At 32.9% G+C, this 26956-nt stretch overlaps 1 protein-coding gene across 1 annotated transcript in view; it reads right to left on the reverse strand.

The window, feature by feature from the left end:
* The window catches only part of LOC126735620 (uncharacterized), a 113745-nt gene that overhangs the window by 63650 nt on the left and 23139 nt on the right, over nt 1-26956 (reverse strand). The window contains exon 3 of the mRNA XM_050439677.1: nt 5157-5366. Coding sequence (XP_050295634.1) covers nt 5157-5366 — 210 coding nt within the window. The remainder of the gene's footprint in view (nt 1-5156; nt 5367-26956) is intronic.

The following is a 26956-nucleotide window of genomic DNA, read 5'->3' on the forward strand; positions in this document are numbered from 1 at the left end:
CAGATCGCCTGATTTAACAAGATTTGATTTTTTCTTATAAGGTTTTATAAAAGAAGTTGTTTATAGAAATCCATGTATAATGGCAGTAGACATGAAGCAGAGAATACGAGATGCCTTTGCTCAAGTAACTTTACAAATGTTACATGAAGTACAAAAAAGTTTTTAGGCACGTATTAAATTGTTTTGAATAAAACGCAGCACATATTGAACACCTGATGTAATAATTATAAAATGAATAATATTTTTAATATGGTTGTTTAATTATTATCGTGAATATTTTAAAAAGCGACTAAAGATAGCTATTATCTTTACATAAAAAAAATACTTATTTATTAATTCTTCATTTCTTGCATAACAAATATACAGAGTGCTCCACTTAAAAAAAGCGAGAATTGGCGCCTTAAAATTCATAAAATCTGAATGATCACTACGAACCTTCTATATAGGACAGAAAGAAACCATTTAATTTAAAGAAATCCTCTATTTTTCTAGAATCCGAATTTAGTCTAATAGTGACATTCAATTAACATTTATGATGTCAAGATAAAATTAAATGAAGTAGTTATTTTTATTTTTTTTTGTAAAAAAAATTATTGCAGTTAAACTGCGCATGATAAAATAGCCATATTTAGCACATATACTAATAGTGGTTGGTCTGGTAAGAAAAAACCTTTTCTTTTTTCTTTTTTTATTACAATTTTTACCTATATTTTTATTTAAGCACAAGGTGGATTTACACAATTCAGGGAGAGATTTAAAGTGATCTATATTTTTGTGATTAAAACTAAATGTGGAAAAGTCGAAAAACGAGCCTTTAAAGATCCTTACCTTAAGGAGTCTGTATTCGGCTTCAACAGGCCTGCTCTGGACTTCTTGGGTCTTCTAATTCGGGTCTAATCACTAAGAGTGGTTGCGTGTTTGATAAGTAAATCACGATATGTGATGCGGTAAGATTAAGACAACATATGCGGAAATAAACGTATAGATAACGATACTGGAATCAATTCGCGATGCGTAAAAATGCTAAAAATAATTAAATCTTCTCTCTGGTCTCCGTTCAGCATAAACCAAAGGAATTTAGAAATTTAAAGGCTATCGTACACGGGCAGATTTGTTGTTGTTAAGACTTAACAACAAAATATTAATTGAAAATATTAATTAAGTTGGTTACAATAAAAGGAGAAAATTAAATTAAAATGAAATGGTAGCTTTAATTTAGAGAGAAAATGCAAATAAATATTATCAAGAGAAAAAATTAAACTAATTGGATGTTCACAAACTAAATGTGGACGGACCAAATAGCCTAAGGTAGTTCCCAAAATGAAATAAAAAGAATGGTACTCAATTTAAAAAAATGCCGCTTATATAACTTTTTTGTTATTTCAAAATGAGTTCCAGACATGCACGTCGCAAAAAAATGTTAATCGGTTAGAAAATGATAACCCTTTTTTTAGGCTTCATGGAAAACTGACGCACTATTGCAGGACCCTGACAAATATCTGTATATGCTTAAAACGTATGATTAAAGATTTGTTAGCCGATTATACTTACTTACTTACTAACATTTCTTGCCGATTATGCAAGGATTATTTTTATTATTTATATAGTGCAGTTACTGATGCCCACAGATGGCAGCAGGATTAATATCCTGCTTGCTCTGTAGCAGAAGTTTGGTAAACAAAGATATGTGTAAACAATTATATTGATTTAATAAAGCCCTTATTTCATTTTGGTCATACAAAAATATATATGAACAGTAAAAAATATATAAGTGATACTTATTAATCACAATGAGCTATAAGGATTACAGTTAAAAAAAGCAACTTAAAAACTCATTATATTTAAAGTTTCCAACTAAAGGTCTCCAAATAAGGCTGTTGAGGGTAGTGAATAAGCAAATCATACTCTTCAAAGGATTTTTGCAATCGAGCCAACGTGTAATAGCAGTAATATGTAGAATAAGTGGTAGGATAAAACAAATCTCTACCTCTCAGATAGATAGTTCGGGGAATTGAGGATTATGCATTGCCTAAAATTATGGCAACCTCTGGTCGATGAGTGGCAGCCTTCGGTCGTCTGATAGGTATTTGCTGTTTTTATGTTTTATGTAATAACAATAATATGAGCATGCTTCATATTTCTGCGTGACTGCACGCTACACTTATTACTACAATTTTTTTCGACTTATTATGGCTGTTGATACTCCTTTCGAAAAAGTTTAAATTATTAAATGGTTTTATGGAGGCAATTCGGTAGTAAAATAAAGGGATTTGTTTTCAAATAAATTTTGACATAGACCGATTCCTTGAAATAATTTAATTGTGGTTTCGAATTTTGACCCATCTTTTTATCTTCAAGATTGTCATAAATGTCACACTTAAGTTCTATTGAAAGGATCCAGGAGCAAGAGCAACTAAAAGGAATAGTCTGTAGTATCCTAGAAGTGAATTCAACATAAACAAGTATAAGTGTTGGAAAGGAACTGCGTATGGATCATAAAATTATTGCCGGTATTTGAAAAGAACATGGGTACACATTTTTCAAATATTCCGAAACTTAAAAGAGGAGATATTTTTCGAAGACCATTGGTGAGGAATGAAATTTTGTGACATTATGATGGAAAAATCAAATGAAAATGAAAGTTTATATGAAGTCTTCTATTTTTAAATGAATCTTCTTTTTCATTATATAAAACACAATCCTTCCATTGTTCGTATTTGATCTCGGCAAAATGAGCATAGAAGTTTCAATTCCGTACTCAGAATCTACAAAAATTAAATGTTTGGTTTGGCATTTTGGGATACCATATTATAGGACTATTGTTTTTTGATAGTTCTTCCAACGCTTAAAAATATATAAAAGGAGTTTTGAGATAAAATTGTTGATTGTGCCAACTCCATTTTATTAGAAACTCTTCTGGAAGTGTGAAATGGCTTTATGATAGCTTAACTCATTGTTTAGGTAAAAAGATCTGTTTGAGCCTTTAATTTAATTAAGTAATTTTTGCTAAGTTTATTTTTAAGTTTTAATTTGATTTTTGAATATGGTTATATATTTATATATGTAAAGCTAGCGTTAGGGAAAAAAATGTAAAGAGGTGTTTATAGAAACCCAATTTTTTGAGTAATATTTTGCGATTTTTTTTTGCAAGTAATACAGGTAACCCTATCAAAGTTAGATGCTTACTAACATCCTGAAAAGGTAGTAGTAGTAGGTAGTTGTATCTAGCAGGCGAGTAGCAGAGCGCACGAGATGGTGCGCGTTGCTATATTTCGTCTTTAAGCTCTCTATGCATAATGATCGATTTTCAACCTGTGTAATAAAGAAAATTTCCACAAGTAATCATACCGGTATTCATTTTAAGCCCAGACAAATTTACAAACCGTGTTCTATTACATAAGTATAAAGTTTCAAATTCAACTACTTAAAACATTAAAATCAACACGGTAGTCATAAAAAACCAACGTTGTTTAAAGGCTCATAAATGGATTGAGTCATTTATTTTAACAGTTTAAGGAAATCGTTAAAAGAAGTTAATATACTTAAAATCATCTATATAAAACTTGCATTATAAGAGAGTTATTTTAAAATATTGAAAATTATTTTTTTTTAATCTTTAGTAAGTTAAATGGTTACGGTTTTTACAAAAAATGTTCAAAATTGTACCCATTTTTTTCGATTAATACACAATTTTCCTCGGTCAATCTATGACTCTTTACAAGCTTCGGAAATAAAATCCTGGTGTCCACGAATTAAATCACAAGAATTTGCAAAGATCTTCCAAAGTATTTCTGTTCCATTATGAACTATTCCATTATGAACCAACTCTTTCAAATAACTCCACAGAAAAAAAAACGAGGCATCTAAGAAGCGAAGAGGCCAAGAAATAGGAGCATTGCGCCCTATCCATCTATTCACAAATGTAACATACAGATACTTATGAACTTTTCGTCTAAAATGTAGTGGACCTGCCTCCCGTAGAAACCATATATTCTATCTCATATTTAAAGGAATATCTTATAATTGTCGCGAAGAAAATTTAAATAAATTTCACTGCCAGCCTAAATACTTAATGAAAGCCTTTGTTGAAAATAGATATTTTCAGAGCATGTGAATTTTGTTCTGTCCAAACATGATTGTTGTGGAAACTTTGCACTTGATCAAGCGTAAATTTGGCTTTAGCTGTACATAAAATTAATTTCGTAAAATCTTTCTGATTACAATTGCTGAAATCATTTCTGACAAACTATTCTAAATGCCTCTGGCAAAATACAACTCTTCTAGGATGATCTTTAGGTTGACGCGAGTGTACCGGTTAATAATGATAATGATAATACTGTTCTTGTCATATTGTTTTCTCTAGTTTACTATGAGAAACTTCCACTTGACCTACCGCTCTAATACTCATTGTTGAGTCGTCTTCGACCATTGCTAAAATATCTTTCTCAATTTATAATATTTCAAGTTGAGTGGCTCTTCCAGCGTCTCCTCATTGTTCTTTTAAATACCCAGTGTATTAACTAAATTTATAAGGATACGTCGGACTCGATGATTTTTCAAAAGGAAGTCTTTCCTCATACAACTTTACAATTCCTCATCCAAGTTTTGTTTCAACTAATTAATTGTTGTTTGTAGGCCTAGGCCTTTCTTTTTCCACACAAAATAATCAGACAAATAAAATATGCACTATTAAAAGTCTGATACAACTGATCGAAGCAAAGATTTGTACTAAAATTTTGATAAACGGTAAGAGCAGTAAACAAAAAGCAGTTGGAGTTTTTACAGCATCTGCAGAAAATATCAAAAAAATTGTTTAGTAGCATTCTTGTTTTTTCAATTTTTTAAAATCTTACAAGCAGTTAAAATAAATGACTCAACTCTAAAAACACCCTATATAGAAGTACTTTAGAAAAATTAATTACCACCATACATATCTTCGAATACGTTTAAACCTAAGGGTATATGTAACTCTGTTATTTTGCTCATAGTTAGGAAAAGAAAAACTATTATTAGTAAAAAGTTTAAGGCTAGCAGAGTTTTATAGTTGCCTTCTCGAAAAAATATATTCTTAGATTAATTTGAGATTGTGTATTTAGCATAAATAGGCCTACTTTTTTTAATAATAATTATGTCCTAAATAAATAAGTTATACCAACCTTAGAATAGGTTTTTTTATTTTTTGCCTTAATTTCCATTGTCTTTAAACAAATAGTTTTTTTTAGAGGTGATTGTACTGTTGAAAGTTCTCCAGAGGCTAAAAGTTTATCAGCAAGTTTAATATTTTCATTTAGCTGTTTCAGATCTTCAGCATCTTTATTTTCGTCAGAGGGCAGCGATACCTCACTTTCTTCACTTAGGGTAAATGCCTAGAAATGAACATTTAGTAAAATAAAATCTCTATTATCATGACCAATCGAAACTAATTACCTATTTTATTTGGTATTATTTAAATAACTAACTTTAGAAAATCATATTTTATATGCATTTCTACTTTTTTTTTAATAACAGACTATAAATCTTGCAAAACATCCGAACATGTGTAAGATGCAAGTGTTAAGGACTCGAGAGTCGAGAACATATTTTTCTTAAGTGACAAACGTTGAAAAACTCTAATGAACAATTTCTTTAATTAACACTTTATTGAATTATTAAAAGTATTTTTTCTATTACCATGCGTAAAGTACTCACTTTACACACTTATGAAGATTTATATAGTTTCACGTTTTATGAACTAGGGCGTAACATCAGTTTAAACACATAAATAATTATTTTCTACTATGTGTAAAGAACATAGTTTAAGCATTCTTTAGGGTTTATGCCGTTTATCTCAGGGCAAAAAGATATTATCTACTAGTAAGTAAAGTAAATCTGATATTTATTGGAAATGTTATTTATCATTTATCAACATTATAGTCATCACCAGACATAATTTATTTTGGTAACTATCAATATCTGGCCGCGACTATATCATCAAGATTCAATAAAAATTTATTTTAATTTGTATGTGGAAGAAAAAATTACACAAATAGTGGTCATAAATTACAAGCTAATATATTTAGCTTAAATCATGGTTTCAAAAAAAATTAAAAAATAAGAAATGCCACTATGAAATAATTAGTCCTACTCTAAAAATTTACTTGCGCTGGCGCAGTTATTGTGATATCCAATTTGACTGCAAAAGGTTGCAGGTTCAAATCCGCTTAATGTTATAGATTTTTTTTAATGTTAGTTGGGTCAGAAAGAAAGTTGTATGATTTTTTATTTACTTTATTATGTTATTAATATTTAGTCTTTTTTACCTTTAATTCTTTATTACATGTTAAGATTTATAACTTAAAATTAATTATTTAATAATTTATGAAAATATAATAATAATCTTTATAGCAAGAAACGAATTTAAGATATAAGCAAAACAGTATTATACTGTTAAGGGCATTCATACATTTGACTTTTCAAAACCGCCACCACTATAGACACATGCGAAGTATGGAAATAACGTATCCGAATGGTCAAAATTAATAGTGAAAAATTGATGACTGATTCTGCTGCTTTTGTAGTTATAAGTGTTGCTTATTTACAGCTATTGAGAAAGAATTCTAGGGAAACAAAAAGGAGGTGGTGGATGATATAACTTAACAGAAGTAGTATATCTCACTTTCTCGCACCATCCCCACTTTACTGCCGCCATGATGCCATTTCAGCTGATCACTATAGTAAATTGTTTGACGCTTCGATTTGTTTGTTGATTCAGAACAATTATGTTAATTTAATGCAATAAGTTTTATACGTATTACAATAATAAATAATGTAAAAACATCTTGTCGGACTTGCATTGTCTTATTTATTTAATGTAACACGACGTTTCGGTTGGTAAGTATCTCCAACCGTTATCAAGTGTAAACTGGTTAAAAGTTGTAGAAAAAACTGTACACACGTGGACACGTTAAGGTCTAGATATGCTCTATAGATTAAATGTCTGTATATGAATAGCGTGTAGAGTAGATTTTTCGTTTGAACGCATTTTTTAAACGTGTCGAGACTTGCCCTTAAGTATACCGGTAGGTTGGAAATCTATTGCTAGATTAGTGAGAGACCAGCTGTGCGCTGTTTATAAATATTGGAACTCTGTAATTTTTTTAGAGTAAATATGTTTTAAAAATATAAAAATAATAAATTTATAGGCGTTTAGTATTTACAAAATGGCCCAATTAAGCTACTGGTCAAAGGAAAAATTAAAGAACTGATTGAAATGCTTCAAGCAAGCCCTGAATTATGGGATACAACAACAACATTTTACAAAGATGGAGTAAAGAAATATTCTACTACAGCCACTATGGCAGAACATTTCTGCGTTACTACTGCAGAAATTACAAGAAAACTGCACAATTTAAGAACACAAATGAATAATGAAATAAAAAAATTAAAAAGAAGAAATATATAGAAGGAGTAAACGATGTGGTTTTGACGCATTTTTTTGACGCATTAAAGTTTATTATTGGAGGACTTATTTGTAATAAAAGCCGAAGAAGTCTAGGTATACATTGTATTACTTTTACATACAGTAATTCCTAAACATTAGCATAAGTACTTCTCATAGGCGAACAGAAATATTTTTTAAATTCTGATCGTATTTCTTTGCTATATTGACAATAGTTTTGGGGCTATAGGGGTTGAAGGTGAATAAAGCATCCAAATGACGGATCTTCACTTTTTTTATTTCCTTTGGTGTTCAAATATTTTCAAACGAATATTTTAATTTAGAGTCGCGTATCAGAAGAAAATTGTGAAGAGCACATATTACCAAAATAATATAGCTTTTTTCGGGGCATAATTCAATAGGCGTTTAGTATTCTAAATCTGTTTGCAATATGACCAAAAGCATTTTAAACTACTCTTCGGGTCCTAGGTAACCTTTAGTAAAAAACACGATTCGGCCCTGGTTGATATGGTTTAAGGCTATACGCATCATCAGCTACTATTACAAAAGGTATAGGTCTATTTCTTCCTTAAAGTGCTCTTTCATGGCGAATGTGCAAAATATTTTCCTCTAATGTTCTTGAGAGTGAACAGTTACTAAATATTCCCCCGTCGGACACACGTCCATTGCAACCGACATCAATCAACATCGACATCAATTTATAGTTGGGTTGGGTTTGGTTGGTTGGCATCTATTAAAGCCATTAAGACAATAATGTGATATCATTTATAGTTAAAATAGTGACTACCAGTATTTTTAGGTGCCTGTAAAACAATATTTTTTTCATCTAGGACCCCTAAGCATTTCGAAAAATTCCATTTGTCTGCTGCGCGATATTATTCCATTCGATACTTGAATTCGGCATCTAAAAATTACAAAAAATGTTTCTTATTACGCATGCATCATAATCAACAATTATCTCAGGCTGTAGCATTCATAATATGATACGCGCCTACTTTTTCATAGATTGCTTTAGAAATATTTGTACGTTTAATACAATGTTTAACATTTTTAAAATTATGGTGCATTCGTAATAAAAAAATAGCATATGATATGCGTGTATAGAAGCCTTTAAAGCCGTTGCGCCTTACAAAACACTCGCATCCTGCTTTGAAATATGTCGCACGTGCTTTAAATGCTCTCCTATATACTTTATATCATAATATACTATTAAATAATTATTGTATTTTTAGAAAATAACAATTGAAACAGGGGACATCTATGCAGACACACAAAATAGTCCAAATGAATCTCCTGTATCTGAAGAGGTGACAATTAGTGATGCCCGTATTAATATCCTAAGCATTTCTCGTCCTGTTGGTGAACGAGAGGTGGTCCGAAAAAATAAAAAAATAGCAAAAGAAGATAAATTTCTTTATAAGGCTATAATGAAAATGACCAAGGTAAATGATGACGAGCAGATATTCGGAGATTTTATGGCATCGTCACTCCGTAACTTACATCAGGAAGTTAGTAAAAGAAAATTAAAAAGAAAAATACAGCAATGCGTTTTAGATTGTCAGGAAGAGGATAAAAATTTAATGCCGAGGGAAAAATTTCCGAACATTTAACAGGGAAGTGATTCTGCATGTTCAAGCAGATCTCCTCAGCGGCATCTTATTATGAAAACTTAATATTTAACTCATTCGCAATTTGCATTTGACAATACCATGTGAATTAGATTCTGTTTTTTTTTAAATATGAATTAAAAATATTAAATTTAATAAATTGTCTTTAATTACACCAAATATTACTAAAATAATATCACCTAATAGCTGCTCATACTCACATAATTAAGTACCTACGTACTTAATTACCTTTAAGTAAGATTCTCTTAATGCTTCGTAAAGAACTTGGCAACATTCTGGAATGATACATGAAATCGTTGAAGCCGGAATTCTGAACAAATACATTAGAGGATGGTAGCTTTCACGTTAAAAACGAATTGTTTATTTTTGATAAAAATTTGGAAACTATTTTTATTTACCCCCAGCTAAAAATTTTAAAGTTACAGTAACCTTTCCCCCACCGAAATGGCGTAACCCATAACTGTATCCTGTTTTTCTATTTTAGATCGGACTTTTTCGACAAGGAATTGAAAACCTGAAGCAGGCATTCGCAGAAATTTTTTAAAAAGTATTGTGAATCTTCACATGCTTGTGTGAGATACATATTTGGAATAAGAAGACCACATGGGTTAACACACAAATTAAAGAACTTGCATTGACTGAATATGTCTCAAACAAGAGAGTTAAATTACACTGTATTTTGCTATAGAATCTTAAAAAGTAAACGTCCTCCCTACCTAATAAACAGAGTTAAGTGCAGGGCTGTTACTCACGGAATCAATATAAGACATCGAAATCCTCTGAAGATCCTACAGCATCGCAAAGAAATTTTTAAACGCAGCTTTTGTTATAATATCGCAACTTGTGTGAATAAACATATACCGGACCGCTTACCATCTAAAAATGCTTTTCGAAATACTACAACGAAAGGGCTAATAACTACTTTGTCTTAATATTGTGTTAAGCCCATACAACTTACGACTTTCTATTTTTGTAAACCTATTGCTTATAGTCAATTAAATATTAAGTAGCAAGAGCTAGTTTTAGTTGTTACTATTATACAAATTTTATTATCTATATCTGAACTTGTATTGCATCCTAGATTTACAAGTTTGTGTTACACTTATACCTTAGAAGCTGAAATTTGCCTTTTAATCCTTGTGCCTATTTTCGATGACAGATGTATTTATATTTTCTTTAGGATTAATTAACGTTATTATTATTATTATTATTTACAGCCAGTTAAGGCTCGCACTCCCTCTAAGGGGGGGGGGGATCATTTACTTATCCCAGATACCTCCGATATCAAAAGGATTAAGCTCTGTGGTCTGTATGGGGGCCTTTTCGGTGCCCTTAAGTGACCTGAAATGTAGAGTTATCTCCTAGGAATTTTCGGGTGCTGCGAGCATTTGCCAGTAGTACTGCCTTTTGCATGTGCTTATATAGATGTTCGCCAGTTCCTAGTTGTTTAAGGTATTCCAGTAGACTCTTTGGTATTACACCCGTTGTCGATATAACAATTGGGATGGTCTGAACATTATCCATTCTCCATTGCCTTCCGATTTAAATTTCTAGATCTCTAAATTTGGCGATTTTCTCAGTGTGTTTCTCTTGCAGATTATTGTTGTTCGGTATGGCTACGTCAATTAGAGTTGTTTTCCTGGAAATTTTATCTATTAAAATAAGATCTGGTCTATTATGCCTTACATGTTGATCGGTAAGTACACTGCGGTCCCAATATAACTTATATCGGTCATTTTCCACTACGGGTTCTGGAGTATATTTATAATACGGAACCTTCTCTGTTGTAATAAGTTCCAACTTCATTGCCAGCTCTTAATGTAAAATTTTCCCAGCTGAGTCGTGCCGTTCTTTGTATTCTGTCGCTGCAAAGGCCTGACATCCTCCTGTTATGTGTTGGATTGTCTCTGATGTTTGGCATCCATACCGGCATCGTTTGTGATTGTTTCATCCCCAAGTATTTGTAAATTTCGTGTTCGCCCATGGCCTCGATGGTCTGAAATTTCTGCATCTGATATTCTCCTGGCTGAATTTTTCCTCGGATTATATTGAGAGTACGGCATTTATCTAGTCCAAATTGCATGCCGATGTCGTTGGAGAACTCTTCTACTATATACAGCATTTGGTTTAGCTGGTTCCTAGTTGCAGCCATTATTTTTAAATCATCCATATACAGTAAGTGATTTAACTTTGCAATCTCGGTGTTATTATCTCGGATGCTAAATCCATAGTTGGTAGAGTTAAGACGGTTCGAAAGCGGGTTCATAGCAAGGCAGAACCATAATGCGCTCAGTGAGTCCCCTTGGAAGATTCCTGTTTGAATTAGAATGTTGTTTGTACTTACTGCGCTTTTACCCTGTACTTCGAGCTGGATCGTTGTTCTCCAACTTGTCATAGCGCTCTCTAGAAAAGACAAAGTATAACCATCAACTTTATACACTTTTAAAATGTTTATAAGCCATTCGTGTGGCACTGAGTCGAAGGCCTTCTTATAGTCGACGTAGACAGTAAAAATATTTCTCTTGTTATGATATGCCTGGTTGTTGATGACAGAGTCGATAATAAGTTGTTCTTTACAGCCCATAGATCCTTTAGCGCATCCTTTTTGTTATGCTGCTATGATATTGTTTTCCTCACAGTGTTGATAAATGCGCTGTGTTAAACATGAAGTGATAATTTTATAAAAAGTAGGTAGGCAGGTTACTGGTCGGTACTTAGACGGATCTTGTGTGTTGTTCTGGTCTTTCCTGGGTTAAGAATAACGTGGTTAATTAATTCTGAGAGTTTAGGATGCATACTCCGTAGTTTCTTTAGCCAAAAGTTATGAACTCCATCTGGGCCAGGTGATTTCCAATTATGCAGTTTTTGGATAATCTGGTTGACTTCCTCGATAGTGAATGGTCGATGTTCCATCTAGCTATATTTATTACTATTTTGTTTCTCTTCAGTAACCCAGCTTGCGTTGATATTGCATGTTGTTTGAGTTGCAAGTTGTTTGGCCCAAAAATCTTGAATTTGTTCTTTCGTGGGGTATTGCTTATCTGGGTGATCTGATTTTGAATTTAGCTCTCTATAAAATTGTTTTTCGGCCTTTTCAAAACTTTTCAAATTATTATTATTATAATTATTATTATTATTATTATTATTATTATTATTATTATTATTATTATTATTATTATTATATAAACCAAAGTGATTTGGCTTTTTTATACAAAATAACAACTAGAACCAATTTAGTAGAAAGCAAGATCCGAAGGGTACTAAAACAGATAATACGAGAAATAGTAAGCCTTCTTTACTTAGGTTGATAAAAAAATTGGCCAAGGGGAAACCAACTTCTTAGAGGAATCCAGTAAGGATGAAGACAAGGATACTATTTTTAAAATTGTTCTGTTTAGTTTTATGTCAATACATGATAATACCTATAAATGTATATTATTTAATTATATCCAGTAATAAAAAATAAAAAAGACAATGTCATCCCATATAATTGTCAGATTATCGTTTAGGACGACCAGGATATTAAGTTGAACTATCTGTATAAAGATCTGACGCGCTCGAATTAAAGTCGCATTTTTTTTACATGTTTAAAAATCTTTGTGAAAATGGATGAATTTTTTGATTTAAATAATGAAGGCCTTTTAAGCTGTCTCTCGACGCTCTAAACCTCAAATTTCTTAAAATAGCTTTTCTTCAAAACCTTTAAAGAACATTCTAGAGATGTTTTCAATAATCTGAAACATATTATTATGAAAATCTAAATACGTTAATTATTCTCCTAGGTTTTGTACTATTTTATTGGTATTCTGTAGTTATAGTCGGATTACCGAACAGATGGAGTAAATGATGTGCGCGAAATATAGGCCCGCCCATAGATGCAACCTTGGCAGATTTAGACGAGGAGAATTATGCGTACTTATTTTAAATTATTTTACCGTACAGCTTTGCTTTGTAAGCAGCTTTTTTTTAAATATAATACGGTCGCTTGTAAAATGGGTCCAAACCGATTTTGAGGTTGTGCCAGGTAATGATATAATAATCCCTTTTAAGTATTTTGTTATGCAAAGTTATGTTAATATATTGGGGTTTACCGAAAAGAATGCAAAATTATGCCCGAATACCGAATTTCATAACTAGGCCTACTTTGATTTTTACAAATTTCAATCTCTAATAATTAAATATGAATAAAAAAATTCATTGGTACACAAAACGTAAAAATCAAAGTAGGTCTATGGTTATGATTGCGGTATTCGGGCATAATTTTGCATTCTAAAGAACCTTTTCTTATAAACTTTTTTTATGTCTTGCCTAGAATTACTACTTCACCCTCCACTTTACCTACTTATAAAATTTAAAAAATGTTCGTATCAAAGCAAGCATGATTTAAAAAAAATAATAATATGCTAAATTTTATTTTTTAATCAAGCAGGGCTGGATGCCAAACGGTCAAATTTTAATCACAACATTTTTTGTAATTTTCACGTATAAATTCGCCCATCCTGGGATACACTGTATATTAAAAATATTTATTACCTGCTGCTTCTGCTGTAAACTGGACTTTTTGAACTTTGTTGTATGCTAGATGCTCGTTATCACATGTTTTAAATATGTTCATAATCACTTCCTTTTCAGCAATGATGGTCAAATATTTTCGTACTCTTTTCTTGGGGGATGACAATGGGGGTGTACGTGGCGCATCAGCCATTATTTGTTAACAAACATATTAACAAAAAAAATAAACACAATCTCAACTTTTCAATATTCGAATAGCAGAAAATTCAACCAAAACGATTTAAAGCCGCTCGACTAATAAAATTAAATAAAACCCCAAGTCATGAACCCTATCGAGGCTCTAGGCCACACCTCCGGCGCAGAACGATCACGTGACCACTCCATTTGTTCGGTAACCCAAGTATAGTTGATTCCCAGGGTCTATTTAGGTTTTACTTACGTTTGGTTTAATATTTTTATCTTTAGTGTCTAGTTTTCAAGTAGTTTACCTTGTTTAAGGACTCCATTTTGGCCCCAATTTAGGTTATTTAGGTTATATTATTGTAAATCCCTGTATCTAGAATTTGTATACTTGCTTGCTTTGACTGTCAGTATTTTCCTAAAATTATTGGTCTCTTTCGGCAAAAACAATGAAAATAATTCTAAATATTTTGAAACTGTTCCACCAGTCAAAGCGAATCAGGTTAGTTTTTGATGTTGTCAATAAAAGTGTGTTCCTGAATTTCATTGGTGTCAATTTCATTGGTGTCAGAAGTAAAGAATATTTGGAAGCCTATTTTAGTGGATGCCTTTAACAAGAAGTCAGGCCAAGATGGAGACCGAGATATTGGTAGAGTTCCTATTAAGGAAGTTTGACGAACAGAAGGAAGAACAAGAAGAAACAGGAAGATTTATTAAACACAATTAAATCTTACCTGAAGACAGAAATGAAGACCTGATTAGGACTATGCAAGATGACTTAAAGAAAGAAAATAAAGACCTTATTAGGCCCATGACAGATGACTTGAAGAAAGAAAATGAATAACGAGACAGAAAACAAGAACACGTAATAAAGACCATGAAAAAAGACTTACTGAATTTAAAAGATAACCTTAAAAAGAAGTAGGACGAACGAGACAGAAAATAAAAGGAACGAGATTTACAACTTAGAGCAGATCTGGAGTGAATCAGAAACAATTCATGACTAGCTTTGAAGCAACAGTGGAACAAGAAATGGGGCAAGTACAAAAAAAATCCAAGAATTACAGATGAAAGTAAAGCGGACTCCTCTTCATCCCGATCCTGGAATGCAAACAGTGATGAAAGTGAAGCTACCAAATTTTGACGGCAAAGAAGCGTGGAGTATCTACTTGAATCAGTTTGAGGCCTTAGAATAGAGGCTACAGAAATATTAAGAATGGTGCCATCTGAGGATTAGCTCAATTTCGATGTACTGGTGCGTACCTTAGAGATGAGATACCTATAGACCATTACAACGAGTGTACCAGGCTCAATTAAAATCTAGGAGACAAAAACCCGACGAAGGACTCCAACAGTTTGAGACCGACGTTACTCCATACGTAAATCTGGCTTACCTTTCAGCCCCAACAGAGTTCCGAGAACAAATTTTTATAAATTGCTTTATTGAGGGAGTTCGAGATCCAGATACTAACCACGCTCTAAAGATGGCTCATCAAAAAAGTATTTTGGAAGCTTTGGCCTATGGACTAGAGTATGAGGCAGCTTTTCAAGTAACTAGAAGGCAGACACGAATAAGACAAATCAGAGCTTCGGAAAGTGATATCGAACACTGCCTAAAGAAGATTGAGTTATTATTAGCAAGGAAACCTAAAAGATACTTCCAATGCTGAAATTGCAATGAGGAGGGGCATCTTAAACGTCAATGACCCAAGCCTTTTAGAGATCCAAGGAACCAGGAAAACTTAAACTAGTCAGGTTTATGGGGCGCAAGCTAGCTGGATTCTACCAAGCCCCACGTATAAGACTAAATCGGCTCCCACGTCCTGAAGAGCGCTTGGTAATACCGAGAAAAATATGCGGCCGTGAATGTGAGATGGTGGTGGATACAGGATCAAGTCATACTATCGTGAAGCCGAACATCGCAGCTCACTGTAGGATTTCAGCACCACCAAATTTAATTCTCGAGTCTGCGGATGGAAAAAGGATTACGATTTTTGGGATGCATAAAGCTACTACAGTCACTATTGGCTTAACAATATTTCAACAGCCAATACTACTGGCAGAAATCATGGATGATGTCATATTATATAGAATAAGATGTTATGAATGCTCAGCAATTTAAAATGGATGCATATAACTGGATATTGACGACTAGAAATGAAGAGATTTTTATGCACCACCTATATTAAGATAAAGTAAATACCAGAATCGTTAAGTTATACAAGGATATTACCATACCAGCAAATTCAGAGGTGGTGGTTATTGCTATAACTGGAGAAAAAGAGGGTGAAACTGTTTTGATTGAGCCCATGGAAAGCTGCAAAGTATATCCAAGACGTTATCTACGCAGAATAAATATACTGTTTTGGTTCGAATGGTAAATTTAAAAGGATATGATCAGCATCTGAAACAAGAAGACAACATTGGCGTGTGCTCTGAAGTAGTAGCAGTCATGAAAAATGCTGATAAAAGTCGTTATTCAAATAAACCTTTTCCTGTATGTTTACAAAACCTATTTGAAGAATCTTTTGCCTATTAAACCATAGACCAGTGTAGTAAATTGCGACGTCTTCTTGAAGAAAATCAAGATATACTTTCCTTGCACGATAATGACCTGGGAAGTACTGATTTGCTGCAGCATCGAATTAATACTGAAGACAATTCTCCGATAAAACAAGCACCTCAAAGGATTCCGATGGCTAAACAAGGTGAAGTTTCCTCAATGCTTCAAGAAATGAGAACACAAGAAGTGATAGAACGTTCCCAGAGTCCTTGGACATCTCCAGTAGTGCTAGTGAAGAAAAAGGTTGGATCCACCAGATTTTGTATAGACTATCGGCGACTGAATGACATTACCAAGAAAGACAGTTATTCCCTACCAAGAATTGACGATACCCTGAACACGCTATCAGGTTCACAATGGTTTCCAACACTAGAACTAAAAAGTGGATACTGGCAGGTAAAGATGCAACAAGAAGATAAGGAATCTGCATTCTCGACTGGAACAGGACTTTGGCAGTTTACAGCTATGCCCTTTGAACTCTGCAATGCTCCAGCTACCTTTGAGAGACTTATGGAAACAGTGTTACATGAAACGATTTGGGAATCATGTTTAGTTTATCTGGATGACGTCATCATATTGGGAAAAATATTTAAAGATCATTTGAAGAATATTCAAAATGTATTTGTTAAACTCCGAGAGGCCAACCTGCAGTTAAGTTCTAAAAAATGTTGCTTATTTTAAAAAGAAGTTGAAGAATCAGAAAGAAGCCATGTAATATTAGAAAAAGGTGTCAAGACTGATCCAGATAAAATAAAAGCAATCGAAAATTGGCCACGACCCACTGACAAACACCAGTTAAGAAGCCTTCTGGGCCTTTGTACTTATTACAGAAGATTTGTAAGAAATTTCGCTCAATTTGTATAGCCTCTACATAAGCTTACGAAGGACAAAATGGTATTTAGTTGGTCAACAGTCAGGAAGCATTTCAACGGCTAAAAAGAGCACTGTGCTTATCCGATTCCTGGATTAACTTCTATTTTGGATACCGATGCAAGCAATGTTGGAACTGGAGCTGTTCTATCGTAAAAATATGAAGATATGAAGAGAGCAAGTGATAGCTTATTTCAGTAAAATGCTATCAAAATCAGAAAAAAACTATTGTGTCATCAAACGAGAGCTATTGGCAGCAGTAAAAGCTATTCAACATTTTCATAAATATTTGTATGGTTAACGATTCATCCTTAGGACTGACCATGCTTCTCTGAAATGGCTGTTTGAGTTCAAAAACCCCGAAGGACAAATAGTAAGGTGGCTTCAACGATTACAAGAGTATCACTTTACAATAGAACATAGGAAAGGCGAATATCACCAAAACGCCGATGCTTTATCGAGAAGACCCTGTATTAAAACATGTCAACATTGTTTTAAAAAGGAATCAAAACAGCATCCAGAGATATTTACTTGTAATCGTATTTGGTCTTATTTAAGAACCGAAATCTCGAGCAATTTCAGAACAAGAATGGGTATTTCTGACAAATCTCCAGAACTAAAAGCTCATTGGTTTCAGTGTAATTCGTTGGTTATAAAAGATGGATTGTTAAAAAGAGTCTGGGAAAGGGTAGATAGAAAAAAAAGACATATCTGTTAGTCCTTTCTCGAAAACGGATTTTAGAAGTTCTTGAAGCTGTTCATGGCGGTGTTGGCGGAGGACATTTTTGAGTTAGCAAGACCTTGGCAAAAGTGAGGAACGTATTTTTACTGGCTGAACAGTCATGAAGATGTTGAACGCTGGTGCCGACAGTGTGAGCAGTGTTCATCAAGCAAGGGCCCAAGAACCCGGACAAGAGGAAAGATGATGCAGTATCTTGCTGGTGCACCCTTTGAACAAATTGCCATAGACGTAGCAGGACCCTTTTCTACTAGTAGCTCCAAAAGTCGATATGATCTTCTTGCGATAGATTACGGATGGTAAGTGGCCCGAGGTTTATTCGATTCCAAACCTAGAAGCAACGACAGTAGCTGAAATGCTACAGAAATGGATTTGTCGATTTGGTGTACCCAGAGATACATTCAGACCAAGTAAGGAACTTTAAGTCACAAATATTCCAACAAGTATGCCAGTTGCTGAGAATCAATAAGACCCGTACAACCCCCCTACACCCTCAGTCTGATCGAATGGTTGAAAGATTTAACCGCACATTAAAACCTATTTGAGGATGGTGGTAAACTCTAAGCAGACCGACTGGGATACCTGTATACAACCATTCCTATTGGCATATCGTTTTTCTATCCACAAGTTAACTGGAAAAAGCCCGGCAAAGGTTGTCCTCGGTGATGAACTTCGTTTACCTTTGGACATTATTACTGAAAGACCCCATAAGTCTGAAACCCTTAAGGAGTATGTCGACTATTTACAAGAGTGTTTGCAAATTGTTCACGAACAAGCACGGGATAAACTTCACGTAGAAAGTAATAGAATGAAATTACGTTATGACGTAAAGCCAAATTCTACCGGTTTTAATCCTGGGGATAAAGTCTGGTCATACAATCCATGGAGGACAAAGGGCACGTCACCAAAGCTCCAGAAGGATTGGGAATTCAGCGACATCCGACAACGAAGATGAAAATTGTAAACATTGTCCGGTTAGCGTCCTATCATGACTCAGGTGGTCTCATGTTTGACCCTGGAGTGGTTGATTGAAACTTGAGAGGGAACCAGTATTATGAAAATGTAAATACGTTATTTATTCTTCTAGTTTTTGTACTATTTTATTAGTATTCTGTAGTTAAAATTAATTCACAGGGTTTATACTTACCTTTGGTTTTATATTTTTATCTACAGTGTGGTGACTTTAACTGGAATAAATTCAGTTAAAACTAATCAAATTTTATCTCGCAAAATTCCTGAGACCCGTCGATTTTTGTTTATTTTTGTTCACATTTCAAGATAGTTTTTGTATTTTTTCATCTACACGGGGGGTCCAAATTAACCCAAACTTTTTTTTTCAAATGGAAAGCCACTTTTTTTAAACTCTCATTGAAAAGAGCTCTTTTTCCTGATTAAATTGCCCTATTTACTTTTGTGATTATCTAAAGGAGAAATACGAAAAAAAAATAAAAACCATTAAATTATTAAAAGTCTCGAAATATTTTGTGTTGGTAAATTTTTGGCGTGTTTCTTTATTTTATTGGTATCGAGACATTTCCTGACATTGTTGTAGTGTCACTGTTAAAGTGAATTTCAACCAGTTGTTAAATAAGTTAACTTATATTGAAAAATGCCTTATTTATCCAAATCCCACAAGATTGAAATCTTAATGATGATTGGTTATGGGGACAAAAGTCGTACTCAGCTAGAGGTTGTCCACTTATTCAGGCAGAAATATCCAGATTTGCCACCTATTAACCAAGGTACGGTTAGTAAAATCGAAAGCAGATTTCGAGAAGTTGGGCACGTGAGGGATGTTTCAAGACAAAGGTCTTTTAAAATCGATGAAAACACCCAATTAAATGTATTGTTAGCGATGGAAGAAAATCCGGTAACTGCAGCCAGAAGAGTAGCTCGCGAAAACTCTATTCATCATAAATCTGTGCTAAACATTTTAAAAAGTGCAAACAAACGATCTTATAAAATGCAACCCGTTCAAGAGTTATTGGAAGATGATCCAGATCGCAGAGTTCAGTTCTGTGAATTAATGATGAACGCCATTGACGAAAATCGCATATCTTCGGAGTGGATCCTTTTTTCTAATGAGGCTACATTCACCCTAAATGGCCATGTTAATAAGCAGAACTGTCGCTACTGTTCTGACGAGAACCCACACTGGATAAGGGAAACTAATATACAATATACCCAGAAAACTAATGTTTGGGCTGGCATAATTGACAGGCAAGTTATAAGGCCCATATTCTTCAATGATACTTTAACTGGGGAAAGATATCTAGAATTTCTTGAACATGATCTAGTTCCAGTCTTACGTGCCTTATATCCGAGTCAGTTCGGTCCAGATTTGTATGATGAAAGAATCTGGATGCAACAAGATGGTGCTCCCCCACATTATGCCCGTAAGGACGGCAGTATTTAGATGACAATTTTCCAAACAGATGGATTGGTAGGAGGGGTAAATCGAGTGGCCGGCACGTTTTCCCGATCTCACCCCACTTGATTTTTTTCTGTGGGGACATTTGAAAAGTCAAATTTATATGAGCAAACCAGGAAACCTAGACGAACTCGAAGAACGTATTAGGCAAGAAATCCGACAAATATCTCTAGAAGTGTTAGAAAATGTCAGAAATGAATTTTATTATCGTCTTGGGCTTTGCCAACGGTACCAACGGGCCAAATGGTGCTCATTTTGAGCATCTTATACATTAAACGCAACTTTTAATAATTTAATGGTTTTTATTTTTTTTTTCGTATTTCTCCTTTAGATAATCACAAAAGTAAATAGGGCAATTTAATCAAGAAATAGGGCTCAATGAGAGTTTAAAAAAGTGGCTTTCCATTTGAAAAAAAATATTGTGGTTAATTTGGACCTCCCCTGTAGGTGAAAAAATACAAAAACTATCTTAAAATGTGAAAAAAAATAAACAAAAATCGACGGGTCTCAGGAATTTTGCGAGATAAATTTTGATTAGTTTTAACTGAATTTATTTCAGTTAAAGCCACCACACTGTACAGTGTCTAATTTTTAAGTAGTTTACCTTGTTTGAGGGTCACATTTTGGCCTTAATTTAGGTTATATTATTGTAAATCCCTGTATTTTTAATTTTCTAGAATTTGTATACTTGCTTACTTTGACTATCAGTATTCTCCAAAAATAATTGGTCTCTTTCAGCAAAAACAATGAAAATAAAATAAATTCTAAATATTTTGAAACTGTTCCATTGGGATTTAAAAAGGAGGCGCTTCGTGACATTTCATTCAGTTTTAATTGTTTAGTCAGTTTTTACCTTGGAAATAATTAAACGACAGTCAAGGCGAGTTAGGTTAGTTTTTGACGTTGCCAATAAAAGTGTGTTTCTGAATTTCGTTATACAATATGATCTTACTTTATGTTTAGTATAATAATCTATTTAAATACCTATTATTAATCAAGTAAAGTGGCAATAACAATAATAAGAATTTCACAGGATATTTAATAAGACAAAAGGACTTGAAAACTATATTCAAGTTATGTAATATTATCCATTCCCTTTCATAGACGATTTCTTTACTTATCTCTATCATTAGTTACCTATATCATCTCACCGGTACAAAATGCTAGATAGTTAATGAATCTTAAAAAACGTAATTTTTTTCAAAGTAAATATTGGTATATGAATATAGGTTTTATATTTTTTGTAATTTTACCATTTACCAAAATTACCTACATTTTTCTACGTCGGTTAAGTGATTCTTTAGAATATCGAAAGGCTAGAGTTAGCATTGCCGTGGAGCTACAGCCAGTTTGTTTGTTGCAGCATCTCTGATTCAATGACGCCAAACGCATATATATATATATATATATATTTTATTTAAAAAAATTAGCATTTTTTGTAAAAAAAGTGATAAGATACTCTATAAAGAAGTCAATATTTAAAGTTAGAAGAATGTAGATAACGTATTTTAGAGCAAAAGGCATTAACATCGCAACGCCGCTTGATCACATTGTTGATGCTACTGACACAAGGAATCTTTGCCAGTGACATAGTCAAAAAATATTCACATGATAAATATTTATTAATAATAGATTATACTTTAAATATAAACAATATTACCGTTTATGACCTCTTTATGCGGTTTTTTAACGCACTTTATTAGATACATTTTTATATAAAATACAAAACTGGGTTTTTTATTCTTTATAGCCTATGATACGTATTTTTTTAAAAATATTTAAATTTAATAATATAAAGATTGTTGTAATTCAAACTCATTTCACATTCAAGTTTTTATTTCGGCTAATTTCTATGATCCCCTATATTCTACGATTATGATGACGGTTCTCCCTTGATATGATGTTATGGCAGTATCCATATTAAGTTGTAAAAAGATCGCCTTTTTTGTGGTTCCGTTTTTGTAGGTGCGGCAAAAACGGCACAAGTTTTTACCATTGTAACATCTCACAAAAATACTTAAATGAGTCCTTTTCAATTTTTTAACCAAAGCTAAAGAAAAAGTACAGAACTTCAACAAATGCCGAGCAAAAGTAAACACAAAGTCATTTGACAAGATGACATTTCACGCATCACTTAACTTTTGCTTGCGGTGTTGCCATTGCAAATTTTTTAGAAGCGGTTTTACGAATAAAAATGTTTTTTTTATTTGAAAATGTTATTTTTGCTCTTTGTATAGTTTATATCTATTTCTATTTCTTATTTTTAATCCAAAATCCAACATGAATTTACATTATTATATGTGATAAATTTTTGAAAATGTCTGTAAAATTAAAAACAGACAATCGGTGAACACGTTTGTAAACAAACAACCCTCTTGCCCCTGACTACATTTTGAACTCAAACAAAGTTGTTGTTTACTGAATCGAGTCTTTCAATGTTCTAAGAGTGTTTCTATCCACCACCTTCTTCTTCCCCTAGACTTATTTCTCAATAACTGCAAATACGCATCACTTATAACTACAAACGTAGCAGAATCAATATAATATATTTTTATTCATATACAGAGTGTTACAAAATTCAGTACAAATATTCTTTTGAGCTTATTGTTGGAGTCAAAACAAGACTTTCCTAAAATGCCGCCCCTCAGAGCTACAGCCTGTAAAATTTCTTAAAGGAAATTGGTTATTTGGAATACTGACTTCAGTTATGCGTTAAATCTTTTGCAAGATTAAAAATTTGCAAGTCTTTGTTTTTTTGCCTACTATTGATATTTTTCGTCCCAAAGATGGTTAATCCCAATTTTAAGAAAGGATTCAGGAGGGCGCACCCTTATGATGGTCCATATTTTATTTTTCCGATATAAAATTTGAACATCTTGAACACCATCTAGTTAGATATAGGAAAAATCCAAAATTATCGTTTCTTGTATTTTTTCGATACACTTAATTTGATTTGACAAATATTAAGGCAATCACGGCCTTCTTCGTTTTTTTTAATTTGATAGTTAAATCGGGTTTAATTATGCTCCGGTTTTGTTAACTAGCGATTTTTTCGAAAACTAAAGTAATAACTTAAGTGTTGCTAAATTTTTAAATTTCTAATTATTCTTCTGATAAAAGCCATCAGAAGGGTAAGCCCCATGAATCCTCCCGTAAAATTGTGTTTACACCATTTTTGAGAAGGAAAATATCAAGAGCATCCAAAGAAACTTGCAAATTTGCAAAAGATTTGACTCATAATTGTAGTCAGTGTTCTAAGTAATCGATTTTCTTTAAGACATTTTCCGGGCTGTAGCTCTGGTTAGTCTCTGGGGAAGTTTTTTAGAACATTTTAGGACATATGTTTATAAGGAAAAAAAGTTCCTAATGTGACTCCAATAATATGCTCTTAAAATATTTGCACCGAATTTTGTAATACCCTGTATAGTATGTTTTTTGCATACATTATTTCCATACCCAGCAATATTCGATATTTGTGTATATATACTTGGTTTATGTATATTATTGTTTTCAATGAGAACCAGTTTATCTATTATTTTCGTCAAAAAAATTAGTGATTTCAAAAGCAACGATGATGGAGACGTTCAATTATGTCTTTAATGACCTGCTTTAAGTTCTTATCGGCTTGACCTTTTTTTTAAAATTTGATATCATTAAAAATAGAATTCTTTAAGTAATTGGAATCATCAAAATATAGTTAACTAATTTTAATCCTTCTTGAGTTTCGACATAATGACCCAAGATCTTTAAAAAAAGTCAAGTAATAAAAATTAGGACTGTGGAATTAAAGTTCAAAAACAAGACAAGGTGATTCTTAGAGATTAATAAAAAGTCAGAATATCTTTTTTGTTAAGACAAGTAATGATATACTGAGAAATTAGGGGATTACTTAATAACTTTTTTACTCTTCAATATAAACAAATAAAATTTGGTATATCGATAGAATAGTTATAAGAGCATCTTTTGACATATTCTGTTATTTTTTATTACTTCTGGTTTTACAGGAAGTGACACTACCTTTATAATTTTAAATGGGACAATTGTTATATTATTACATATTTTGATAGAAAATAATAATATGAGAATAATGATACCTCAATTCCTATTTTTTGTTTTATGTATGTAAACAAGAAGGGTTACTTTAACCCTAAATAAAATAAATAGTTCTTAAAACAAACGCCATTTATTGTCTAGCACAACAAGATAATCTGCTGCTTATCCCAAGTGCTCGCGAAGACTGCCCGGGCGCGGTACTTTCCCGCGCCTGGTCCCGTATTTCCCTTGCCTAAAGCTCGGGTTTTGCTGAGCTTGCAAAGAACACAATGGCTGGATTAGATTTAGTTGTGTTTACATTAACCGCATTCCGCTTACATATATTTATAGAAAAAATCTTTTTTTTAAATTTTGAGATAGTGAGTGCCAATGCGTTATACGTTTTCATTTTAAATCAAGTAATCATGGAGAAATAATATTCATTGTATTTTATTTGAATTTTTTATATGCCTGTGAGAATATATTCCGTGCCAGACCAGCTAGATCGATCGAAACTCAATTGGGCCTTCATGAAATCGTCACCCGAGCCATTACCTTTATTTATTTGACATTATGGGACACTTTATGATGACGATTTATGGATGCGGAGTGTTGGTGTTAGTTTTAAGTTTTAAGTAAGAGTTTTGCTATTAAAAAGAAAAGGGAATATTCGAATTTTAGACAGCGTCTGCGACGCATTATTTCTGAAGAGAAATTTGTTCTGTTTTATTTTAAGATTTTTCGTTTTATTAAATCATAATTTAATTAAAACTCGGTGTTTTCTTACATCAGAAGTGGGATCGGCTTACTAAAAGTACCACTTGTTGTTCGATATTGTTTTCGTGGACGGCTTTAAATCAGTAAAATAAAAGAAAAACTTAATCGCGTCTTGTGGATACAAGAATTATGGATGAATTCGCGATAATTTTAACCGACTCTCTAAAAGCGCTTAGAGATGAAAACAAAAGTGCTGTGTCGACGTTAGTGGACATTCCGACGTTTAATCCGGGAAATGACGATGACGGTGCGGTAAGGTGGTGTAACGAATTGGAAAAATTGGGTGAAACTTTTAAGTGGTCTAATCATGAGTTACTTGCCAGAGGTTCGAGTGGGTTGGCTGGAGAAGCAAGGGACTGGTTGTCGACTTGGAAGCCGTTACAGCGAACCTGGGAGGACTTTAGGACTGAGTTATGTAGTCTTTATCCGGCCAAGAGAAATCTAAGCGAAAAGTTGCGAAGAGCCTGTTTGTACACCAGCAATGACGCTACCTCGTACTGTGAGTATGCCAGAAAAAAAATTATTCTTTTAAATTCTCTAGATTTTAATCTAACTGATAGTCAGTTATTAGAAATTGTCATTGGTGATATCAAAGACATTCATGTCAGAACCGCTGCTTTTAATAGCAACCTAGACTTAGTGGATTACTAATTCTTTTAAGTGATTATAATAAATCTAGCCCGGGTAATTTTTCTGATAAAAGAGGCCAAAAAAGAAGTTTTCCTTTTCATTTTAAAAATCAATTTGACAATAATTCAAAGAAATGTTACAACTGTAACCAAACTGGGCATATCAGCCGCCATTGTCAGAATAATCAATTTAAGAGACAAGCTATAGAAAATAAATCTTATAATGACCATATAAAATTGGTAAATAAATCTGAACTTATTTGCAACTATTGTAAAAAACGCGGACATTCTGAATCAAAATGTTTTAAAAAAGAATCCCAGCGACCCTCGACTTCCCAAGTTAATTATTTTTCTATCAACTTGGACAAGGAATTTTGTACGAAATTTTTCATCCAAGGTTTGGAGGTAAACTGCTTGATAGATACAGGTGCGGAATGTAGCTTATTGTCCCAAAAAATCGCAAATAAGCTAAACTGTCATTTAGAACCTTGCCTTATTATTATGAAGGGCATAGGGAATAATATAATTTTTGCTAATAGTAAAACTGAATTGAGATTAGAAAATAATGGCACTGCATTTGAAATTTCTTTTTATATTGTCGACGATTCCACAATTGGCCCTGATGCTATAGTCGGAAGAGATTTATTTAATTACACAGATCTAGAAATACGCACAGATCACACCGGAACTCGATTGTTTTTGAATAATAACAGTAATTTAATTCCAAAAACCATTAATCAATTATTAATATCCTTAGAAACCATTAACACACCATTAACTGGTATCGAGTTGCAAAATTTAATAACTTTACTTTCTAAATATAAACAAAATATTACGCAGGGAAATTCAGTAGCTGCTATTACTACTGCTGAATTAAATATTAAACTAAAAGACGATACGATTATAAATTTTCGTCCTTATAGAATGCCATTATGTGAAAGAGAAAAAGTTAAAATAATAGTACAAGACTTACTTAAAAACAAAATAATTCGCGAGAGCCATTCACCATACGCCAGTCCAATAGTCCTTGTTTATAAAAAAAATGGGTCCGCGCGAATGTGTGTTGATTTTAGGGTACTTAATAAAAACACACAAAAGGAAAGGTTTCCCTTGCCGTTAATACAGGATCAGATTGATAATTTAAAGGGTAATAAATT

Source organism: Anthonomus grandis, chromosome 4, assembly GCF_022605725.1.
Source record: "Anthonomus grandis grandis chromosome 4, icAntGran1.3, whole genome shotgun sequence".
Classification (NCBI taxonomy): Eukaryota; Metazoa; Arthropoda; class Insecta; order Coleoptera; family Curculionidae; genus Anthonomus; species Anthonomus grandis.